We start from the raw sequence: 11,632 nt of genomic DNA on the forward strand, positions 1-11,632 counted from the left end.
TACCTAACTAGGTACTCCATTCTCTAATTCTTGCTTGGTTTATGAGGAGTACCCAACTTCTACACTGACACCACTAGTTCTTGCTTAGTCTATAAGGAGTACCTAACTTCTTCACTGACAACCTCTCTAATTCTTGCTTGGTCTACAAAGAGTATTTAACTTTCATAAAAGAAGAAAATCATAAAATGCCTTCAGATCTTAACCTTTCATGATGAAGCATATTTCTTAATCAAAACAGGACAATTACCACTGAAGGACATCCAACAGACATGGTGATAGAACAATACTGTATTTTCATGAAGAAACTCAATTTCCAAACTTAATATCAGATTAAAGGTAAATTAATTTACTAATGTGTGCCTCATTATACCTCAACGTTCTCTCAATTATCTTCCGCACTTAAAGTCTTTAGCCTATTGCCTGAACACATCATCTTGTGCCTCTTCACATCTCTAAGCTGTTTGAATCTCTTCCCACACTATGGACACTCATGAGGTTAATCATGTGAATGCACAAACATGTGAGACTTCATGTTTCCAAGATGACAGAATCTCATCTTACACTCTGGACACTCGTGAGGTCTGTCACCTGAATGCACTAACATGTGAGACTTCATATCGCCAAGACGAAAGAATCTTTTCTTACACTCTGGACACTCGTGAGATTTATCACCTGAATGCACAAACATGTGAGACTTCATATCTCCAAGACGACTGAATTTCTTCCCACACTCTGGACACTGATAAGGTTTGTCACCTGAATGCACTAACATGTGCTTTATTATAGTTCCACGTTCTCTAAATTTTTTGCCACATTCAGCACATTCTAAAGGTCTTTCGTCCGCATGCACCATCCTGTGAGTCTTCATATGTCCAAGCTGACGGAATCTCTTCCCACACTCTGGACACTCGTGAGGTCTGTCACCTGAATGTACTAACATGTGAGTCTTCATATTTCCACGGAGAGTGAATCTCTTTCCACACTCTGGACATTCATGAGCTTTCTCACCTGAATGCACTAACATGTGAGTCTTCATACTTCCACCTTGACTGAATCTCTTCCCACACTCTGGACATTCATGAGGTTTGTCACCTGAATGCACTAGCATGTGAGACTTCATATCTCCAAGACAACTGAATCTCTTCCCACACTCTGGACATTCATGAAGTTTGTCACCTGAATGCACTAGCATGTGACGCTTCATATCTCCAAGACGACTGAATCTCTTCCCACACTCTGGACACTCGTGAGGTCTGTCACCTGAATGTACTAACATGTGAGTCTTCATTTTTCCACGGAGAGTGAATCTCTTTCCACACTCTGGACATTCATGAGGTTTGTCACATGAATGCACTAACATGTGCTTCATTATAGTTCCACGTTCTCTAAATTTTTTGCCACATTCAGCACATTCTAAAGGTCTTTCGTCCCCATGCAACATCCTGTGAGTCTTCATATTTCCAAGCTGATTAAATCTCTTCCCACACTCCGGACACTCATAAGGTTTGTCACCTGAATGCACTAACGTGTGACGCTTCATACTTACAAGCTGCCTGAATCTCTTCCCACACTCTGGACACTCATAAGGTTTGTCACCTGAATGCACTAACATGTGACGCTTCATGCTTCCAAGTCGAGTTAATACCTTCCCACACTGTGGACACTGGCGCGTCTTCATCTTCTTTATTATGGGTGCAGTTTGTGTGAAGGTATTCTCCTCTGGGTGACTGCACGAGTGGTGATGGTGGGAGACGCGTCAGGGTCAAAGTCAATGTTGACGGTTGGGCAAGGCTTGAGTGTTGTTTCTTAGACTTAGACTTGATATGAGAACTTAGCGGTCACTGGTAGTGCTTCTTCCTTATAATAGGTGCAGTTTGTGTCAAGGTTTTCTGGTTGGACACTCACTAGCACTGTTGACAAAATGGCGCTCGATGCACATACAAGTGTTCCAATGTTTTTTTCTGGTTCCATATCTTATTCTTTAACTTATTTTTATTTAGAGCTGGTTGTGTTCATTTAATATTTATGTTTTCCTCGTGTTTTCCAGTCGCAGTTCCAGTCCAGATACTTGGAGTTGTTTGGTTAAATATAATAGCACATAATTCAATATTTTTTTAAAGGAAACAGTTCTCCCTTGGTGGATGCACGTCTATGCATGTGAGGAGCCCGGCACACGCCTAGATTTAGATTATATTTTTTTTATTCGGGTAAAGGTACATACATTAAATTACATACATAATGCTGGATTTAAAGATAGAGATAGAGATCCGGCAGACATAAACAATTATAGACCAATATCAAACCTACCCTTACTATTAAAAACATTTGAAAAAAATATCTACAAACAGCTCTACTCCTATCTTGTAAAATTCGACATTCTTAGCCCCTGTCAGTTTGGCTTCCGCTCCCAAAAGAGTACCAACGATGCAATTATTAGTCTCCTTGATAAAATTTACTCAGCCCTTAACAAAAATGAGTTTCCGATTGGACTCTTCATTGACCTGAGAAAGGCCTTTGATACTGTTAATCACAATTACCTCTTACGTAAACTCCATCATTATGGAATCCGAGGCCATGCACTGGACTATATCCAATCCTATCTTAGTGATAGACACCAATGTGTAGCCATCAATAATATAACTTCTCCCACTCTCCCAATAACCGTTGGAGTGCCACAGGGCAGCATCTTGGGACCTCTCCTATTTCTTATATACATCAATGATCTGCCTAATGTCTCTAACATTCTGAAACCTATTTTGTTTGCTGATGATACTACCCTCATCTACTCTAACCCCAACCCACATACACTAAATGATGTTGTTAATAATGAACTAAAAAAAAGTCCACTTATGGATGTCAACCAACAAACTAACACTTAACTTAGAAAAGACCTACTACATTTTATTTGGAAGCAAATCTACAAATGCAGTTCAGCTTCAGAGAGATAATGTAAACATTAGCAATAAAAATGATGGAAAGTTTCTTTGCCTATTCCTAGACAAGAGACTCAACTTCAGCACCCACATACAACTCATAACTAAGAAAGTCTCTAAAACAGTTGGGATACTCTCCAAAATCAGATATTATGTACCTAACTCTTCTCTCATCTCTCTATATTATGCACTAATCTATCCCTATCTTAATTATAGTATCTGTGCATGGGGTTCAACCACTGCAAACGTCCACCTCAAGTCCATCATCACCCAGCAAAAATCTGCTATCAGAATAATAACAAATTCTGCTTTCAGACAACACTCAGCCTCCTTGTTTAACTCCCTAAACATGCTAAACATAATCTCACTCCACAAATTTTCTTGTGTCAATTACATTTACAAAACCCTGTTCTTAAATGCAAATCCTGCTCTGAAACTCTCCCTGGACAGATGTAATAGAACCCATTATCACCACACCACAAATAAATATCTCTTTGATATCCACAGAGCCAAACTTAATCTGTGTAAACACTCTATGCAAATAATGGGACCCAGTCTACGGAACTCACTTCCTAATGAATTGAAAAGCTGTCCAACTTTTGCGTCATTCAAAAACAAAACTAAAAAGTACCTAATTTCATCTTCATAGTTTTTTACCTTTTGTTTTAAAATTACACTGTATCTATTGCTACCCAATCTCCCAATCTTTATGTACCCAATCCGAACATCTTTACCATTGTGATCATTGCTGTCTTCTTATATGTGCTATCAATCTGCTGTAGGGTGTCTGTTATTCTTGTTTGAATTACCAATCAAGTTGTCAATATAATCAATCAGAGCTTTAATATAACAATGTGCTTTAATATACTAATGTGCTTTAATATACTTACTAATCTCTCTCATCTCATTTTTTTTCTTGCAATGTATTTGTTATCATTTTATTAATTCTGATAGAGTTTACCTACTTAAAATTATCTGTTAGATTAAGGACCTGCCCGAAACGCTGCGCATACTAGTGGCTTTACAAGATTGTAAATACTATGCTATGTATTCTCTCAAACCCAATAAATAATAAATAAATAAATGTTTATTCAGGTAAGGTACATACATGCAAGAGATTTTACAAAAATTTATCGATTAATAGATAGAGCTAGTACATATAATGCCTAAAGCCACTATTACGCAAAGCATTTCGGGCAGGAAAAACATTAATGACTAAAACTTAAAACTAATTGAGTATAAAGAATAAAATGTGTTGAGAACAAATAAAAATAAAAACAAAAAAGGGGGGAACATGGCTGACAAAGCAGCACAAATACAATTAGGTCGACAAACAGCATATTGTTTAAAAAAAAAAACAGACATGGGTTGACAATAGAGGGGTAAGGTAGGTTACAGGGAATTTATTAGGTAGTGCTACGTTTTTATCTTAAACTGGTTGAGAGAGGTACAGTCTTTAACATGGTTGGGAAGGTCATTCCACATTCTGGGTCCCTTGATTTGTAGAGCATTTCCAGTTTGATTAAGTCGTACTCTTGGAATATCAAAACTGTATTTATTTCTGGTGTGGTGCTCATGGGTTCTGTTACAACCTTCAATGAAGCTTTTGAGGTCAGGATTGGCATTACAGTTCAGCGTTTATATATATATATATATATATATATATATATATATATATATATATATATATATATATATATATATATATATATATATATATATATATATATATATATATATATATATATATATATATATATATATATATAATACACATGAGAGAATGTGCAGTGACTTAATATCTAACATATTCAGAGATATGAGTAAGGGTACCGAGTGATGTCTGGGCCCAGAGTTGGATATTGTCCTAATAGCAGCTTTGTGTTGAGTAATTAGAGGACGTAAATGATTTTGGGTAGTAGAACCCCAAGCACAAATACCATAGTTGAGATATGGATAGATGAGGGAGTAATAGAGAGTCACCAGGGCAGGGCGGGGTACATATTATCTGATCTTAGAAAGAATGCCAACAGTTTTTGAAACTTTTTTTGATATATTTAGAATGTGTCCCTGGAAATTCAGCTTGTGGTCAAGGAGAACGCCAAGGAATTTTCCATCTAATTTGTTACAAATTTGGGTATTGTTTATTTTGAGATTTATTTGATTAGAGGATTTATTGGCAAACAGAATATAGAAAGTTTTGTCAATGTTAAGGGTGAGTTTGTTGGGACTTAGCCAAAAAGATGGACTTTATTTAGCTCAGTATTTACTGTGGCATTTAGAGCAAGGGGGTCAAGACTGGAGTAAATGAAGGTTGTGTCGTCAGCAAATAGAATTGGTTTGAGGTTTGAGGTGTTGGTGCATTTGGAAGGTCATTAATGTATTTATTTATTTATTTATTTATTTATATATATACAAGAAGGTACATTGGGTTTGTGAGAATACATTGGATAGTACAGTATTTACATTCTTGTAAAGCCACTAGTACGCGCTGCGTTTCGGGCAGGTCCTTAATCTAGCAGATAATTTTAAGTAGGTAATTTCAATCAGAATTGATAAATGAAAGATACATTACAAGAGAAAAATGAGATGAGAGAGATAAGTAAGTATATTAAAGCACATTGTTATATTAAAGCTCTGATTGATTACATTGACAGCTTGATTAGTAATTTAAACAAGATTAATAGACACCATACAGCAGATTGACAGCACATATAAGACAGCAATGATCACAATGGTAAAGATGTTCAGAATGGGTACATAAAGATTGGGAGACTGGGTAGCAAAAGATACAGATAAACAAGATTTATAAACACCATACAATAGAATGGCAGCACATATAAGAAAACAGCAATGATCTCAATGGTAAAGATGTTCAAATTTAGATTTAGATTTAGATTTAGATGTTTATTCAGGTAAGGTATATACATACAAGTGATGTTACATTAATGGATTGATATATAGATAGAGCTAGTACATACAATGCCTAAAGCCACTATTACGCAATGCGTTTCGGGCAAGAAAACATTAATATCTAGAACTTAATACTAATTGAGCATAAAGAATAAAAAGTGTTGAGAACAAATACAAATAAAGATAAAAAAAAAAAAAAAAAAAAAAAAAAGGGGGAACATGACTGAAAAAGCAGCACAAATACAATAGGTTGACAAACAGTGTTGATTAAAAAAAGAAAATAACAGACATGGGTTGACAATAGAGGAGTGAGGTAGATTACAGGGAATTTATTAGGTAGTGTTTAGTTTTTATCTTAAACTGGTTGAGAGAGGTACAGTCTTTAACATGGTTGGGAAGGTCATTCCACATTCTGGGCCCCTTGATTTGCAGAGCATTTCTAGTTTGATTAAGTCGTACTCTAGGAATATCAAAACTGTATTTATTTCTGGTGTGGTGCTCATGGGTTCTGTTACAACCTTCTATGAAGCTTTTGAGATCAGGATTGGCATTATAGTTTAGCGTTTTATATATGTATAATACACATGAGAGAATGTGCAGTGACTTAATATCTAACATATTCAGAGATTTGAGTAGGGGTACCGAGTGATGTCTGGGGCCAGAGTTGGATATTGTTCTAATAGCAGCTTTGTGTTGGGTAATTAGAGGACGTAAGTGATTTTGGGTAGTAGAACCCCAAGCACAAATACCATAGTTGAGATAAGGATAGATAAGGGAGTAATAGAGAGTCACCAGAGCAGGGCGTGGTACATAATATCTGATCTTAGAAAGAATGCCCACAGTTTTTGAAACTTTTTTTGATATATTTAGAATGTGTCCCTGGAAATTCAGCTTGTGGTCAATGAGAATGCCAAGGAATTTGCCATCTAATTTGTTACAAATTTGGGTATTGTTTATTTTGAGATTTATTTGACTAGAGGATTTATTGCCAAACAGAATAAAGAAAGTTTTGTCAATGTTAAGGGTGAGTTTGTTGGCAGTTAGCCAAAGATGGACTTTATTTAGCTCAGTATTTACTGTGGCATTTAGAGCAAGAGGGTCAGGACTGGAGTAAATGAAGGTTGTGTCGTCAGCAAATAGAATTGGTTTGAGGTGTTGGGAGGCATTTGGAAGGTCATTAATGTAGATGAGAAAGAGGAGAGGGCCAAGTATGCTGCCCTGAGGAACACCAATGTTGATGGGTAGGGTGGGAGAAATTGTATTATTCACAGAAACATATTGGAGCCTGTCAGTAAGGTAGGACTCGAGGTATTGTAGGGAGTGTCCTCTGACTCCATAATGATGTAATTTAAGAAGAAGGTTATGGTGGTTGACAGTATCAAAAGCTTTACGCAGGTCCACAAATAACCCAACAGGGAACTCATTTTTATCAAGAGCTGTATGAATCGAGTTAAGCATACTAATAAGTGCATCGTTAGTGCTTTTTTTGGGTCTGAAGCCATATTGGCAAGGGCTAAGTATATTGAGTTTGGCTAGATATGAGTAAAGCTGCTTATATATTAGTTTTTCAAAACTTTTTGACAAGTTTGGCAGGATTGATATAGGTCTGTAGTTGTTAACATCTGTGGGGTCTCCACATTTGTGGACAGGCGTTACTCTCGCTTTTTTTAGAATATCTGGAAAGGTTTGGAGTTCAAGTGACTTGTTGAAGAGCAAAGCAATAGCAGGGGCTAAAGATCTGGAGGCTTTTTTGTAAATTAAAGTTGGTATCTCCTCAAGGGCACCAGACTTGGTTTTAAGGGAAAGGATTATCTCATTGACGTCAGTGGAGTTAATAGGCTTTAGGTACAGAGACTGCGGATAGTTACCTGTAAGATAGTCCTTAATGTCAGTACTGGAAGATGGAATATCATTTGCAAGGGATGAACCAATGGAAGAGAAGAACCTATTGAACTCAATAGCAGAATCAGAGGCTGAAAGCTGACCATCGTTATTAGACAGGAGAGTCGGTTTGTTATTTAAAGATTTCTTTGATCCCAATATTTGTGAAATTGTGCTCCAAGTTTGTTTAATGTTGCTCTTTATTTGGGTAAATTTATCTTCGTAGTATTTAGTTTTGGCTCGTCTAATTATCTTAGATAGCAATAATGAGTAATTCTTTGAGAATTCTTTGGAGACAATTCCTAACCTATACTTCTTCTCAAGGTCGTGTTTTTTGTTAATGGATTTCAGTATTCCCTTTGTAAGCCAAGGATTGTTAAGCCTTTTGCTTGTGACTTGTTTTGTAAGCCTAGGACAGTGGGTGTTATAAAGGCTAAGAGTTGTTTGTAGAAAAGATTGCACTGCTAGGTTGATGTCCCCTATGTTACCTAACTCGGACTCCCAGTTGACATTATCAGCAGCAGTTATAAAATTGTTTATAGCAGTTTCATTGTGCAGCCTAAAGCTTAACTCCCTTGTTTCTAGAGGTGGTTTGCTAATGTTAGTTAAGAGAAATGTGGGGTAATGGTCTGTAGTGCTATCGGTGATTATACCTGAAGTAAGCGGAGAGGTTATGTTGGTCCAGATGTGATCTAGAGTCGTGGCAGTGCTATCAGTGATTCTAGTAGGTCTAGTGATTAAGGGTATGAGGAAGCAGGAATTCATACAGTTGAGGAAGCTAACAGCAGTAGGGTGTTCTGGCTCGCAGAGGTCAATATTAAAGTCCCCTGCGATAATTAGGTGGTTTTTGTTCAGTCTGTTATCAAGTATTAGATTTCTAAGGTTTGAGTTGAATTCAGACACATCAGTGTTGGGAATTCTATAGACTGCACCCACAGACAGGACAGACTCGGCACCCTTGACTCTGAAGCTGGCGAAGATATACTCCCCATAGCAGTCTCTAGTTCTAATTTCTTTTAAGCATATTAGTTCTTGGTGGTAGTAAAGAGCAGTGCCACCACCTCTCTGAAGTTGACGACAGTTGTGAATTGCTGAGTAGTTAGGCATGTTAAAGAGTTGAGTAGTATCCTCTTTCAACCATGTTTCAGTAAGTATAATAAAAGAGAATTTGTTGCCAATAGTTTCAATCAAGGCACTAACATCATCGAAGTGTTTACCTAGGGATCTAACGTTCAAATTGATTACAGAGACATTGTGATTATGAGTTAATACATTGTTTACATCATGTGCTGCAAAATATCTGCAATTTAGATCATTAAAGTGATTATTGTCATAGATAGTGGATAAGAGGTTAAGTTCTGGGTCTATACTTGTCTGCATAAGAAAAGCTGATTGCAGAATCAGAAATAAGTAGAAATAAGCTATAAAATAGGGAAAAATATATACACAATACTGTACAAAACAAACACAAAAGGGGCTTACAGGGGTACAATGGAGTAAGGGAGTATGGCTAGGCTAGGCAACCTAGGCAATAAATGAGATTAAAGAAAAAACATATAAACATGGACTATACAAAACACAAGATATAGAAATACAAAACAAAAAAAATATGAGCAAGACTAAGCAATACAAAAAACAAATTGAGCAAAAATGAAAAAAAAATGAGGTAGATTGCTTACGAGTACTCTCAGGTACACTGTAAGTAACAATTTGCAATTTGAGATGCAGGCAAAGCCAGGGGTACAATGGAGTAAGGGAGCATGGCGAGGCTAGGCAACCTAGGTAATAAATGAAATCAAAGAAAAGTTGAATAATAAACATAGGCAAATTTAAGCTAATGATTAATAACTATAGATAGTTCAGTAATGACTGTATAATTAAAAAGACCTGAAGAACTACTTAATACACTCAATTAAATAATTTCGGTAAATGACTAGGTAAGAGTAAGTTAAAAATTAAGTCAGAAAATGAACCAAGGAGACTTAGGATACCTAGCCCCACTAGTTGACAGGGGGTTAATTAAGTTAATTCATTGGGAGTGATAAAGTGAGACAAACCACATTGGGAGAGGAAAGTGTTGAGGTTTTCTTCTCTAGTAATTGTAAACATTTTGCCCTCTGCGGTTTTTCTCACCTTTATCAGACCATCTCTAACGAAGCACTGATGAATCGCATCTGGGTTTTGTTGACGGATTTGACGCAGGCGGTAGAGGATTTGCTGTCTGTTCCTGGTCAAGCACTCGTTGATGTATAATCCCTTCCGTTGGGATGCAGCTGTCCGGACTAGATGGGATTTCGTGAACTGGGAAGACAGCTTCAGGGGAATTTTCCGTTGGTTTAGACCTGATGGATTCTTTTTGCCTACTCTGTAGGCAGCAATAACGTCAGTTTTGTTTAGACTGAGCTGCAATTTGTTTTTTAAGAGATCCTGAGCTATTTCGACACAATTTTCACCTTCATGTTCCACAGGTATATCTTGGGACGACACGATAACAGAGTCTAGCAGCTTTTGCTGGTCTTGTTCCTCCTGGGAGACGGAACGTTGGGCTGAAAATGTACTGATACATGCATAACATTATGTTCCCATAAATTGGGAACATAAAGGTTGGGAGATTGGGTAGCAATAGATACAGTGCAATTTTAAGGCAAAAAGTGAAAATCTATGAAGATGAAATTAGGTACTTTTTAGTATTGATTTTGAATGATGTAAAAGTTGGACAGCTTTTCAATTCAGTAGGGAGTGAGTTCCATAAACTGGGTCCCTTTTTTTGCATAGAGTGTTTACACAAATTAAGTTTAACTCTGGGGATATCGAAGAGATATTTATTTCTGGTGTGGTGATAATGGGTCCTATTACATCTGTCCAGGAAGAGTTTCAGACAAGGATTTGCATTTAAGAACAGGGTTTTGTAAATGTAGTTGACACAAGAGAATTTGTGGAGTGAGATTATGTTTAGCATGTTTAGGGAGTTAAACAAGGGGGCTGTGTGTTGTCTGAAAGCAGAATTTGATATTATTCTGATAGCAGATTTTTGCTGGGTGATGATGAACTTGAGGTGGTTTGCAGTGGTTGAACCCCATGCACAGATACCATAGTTGAGATAGGGATAGATTAGTGCATAATATAGAGATGAGAGCAGAGTTAGGAACATAATATATGATTTTGGAGAGTATACCAACTGTTTTAGAGACTTTCTTAGTTATGTGTTGTATGTGGGTACTGAAGTTGAGTCTCTTGTCTAGGAATATGCCAGGAAACTTTCCATCATTTTTATTGCTAATGTTTACATTGTCAATCTGAAGCTGAATTGCATTTGTAGATTTGCTTCCAAATAGAATGTAGTAGGTCTTTTCTATGTTAAGTGTTAGTTTGTTGGTTGACATCCATAGGTGGACTTTTTTTAGTTCATTATTAACAACATCATTTAGTGTATGTGGGTTGGGGTTGGAGTACATGAGGGTAGTATCATCAGCAAACAAAATAGGTTTCAGAATGTTAGAGACATTAGGCAGATCATTAATGTATATAAGAAATTTAGAGACAAGAGACATTAAGTCAGCTTATAGAGTGGGTGCCAAATCATCTGGTACAAACAACAGAAAGATAAGGGTGAAGTTAGATAGCTGCTCCCGCAAGTCAGACCTTATCACTACTGCAGTCACTAGGAAATCCAATGTTTATGTGAACGAATGTCTTACCAGATTCAGACAAAATCTCTTATTTAAACTACGTGGAATTTGCAATAGATCCACTGCTATTAAACATTGTTTTGTGCGCGATGGTAAAATAATAGCTAGGAAGACTGACTCTGGAAAAACTTATGTCATAACCACTGAAGCACACCTCACTTCTTTCCTGGATGACTGTGGGATATCAGCTGAATAACCAGAACATAATTTGTAGTC

At 36.8% G+C, this 11,632-nt stretch overlaps 1 protein-coding gene across 1 annotated transcript; it reads right to left on the reverse strand.

Moving 5' to 3' along the window:
• Nucleotides 1-1,274: 1,274 nt before the first annotated feature.
• Nucleotides 1,275-1,624, reverse strand: LOC138361273 (zinc finger protein 92 homolog; the record flags this gene model as incomplete). Its single annotated transcript, XM_069320647.1, has 1 exon — nucleotides 1,275-1,624. A coding segment is annotated over exon 1 (350 nt), but the record flags the coding sequence as incomplete, so codon positions are not given.
• Between the last annotated feature and the right edge of the window lie 10,008 nt (nucleotides 1,625-11,632).

The sequence above is a fragment of the Procambarus clarkii genome, unplaced genomic scaffold (genome assembly GCF_040958095.1).
Source record: "Procambarus clarkii isolate CNS0578487 unplaced genomic scaffold, FALCON_Pclarkii_2.0 HiC_scaffold_272, whole genome shotgun sequence".
NCBI classification, from domain to species: Eukaryota; Metazoa; Arthropoda; class Malacostraca; order Decapoda; family Cambaridae; genus Procambarus; species Procambarus clarkii.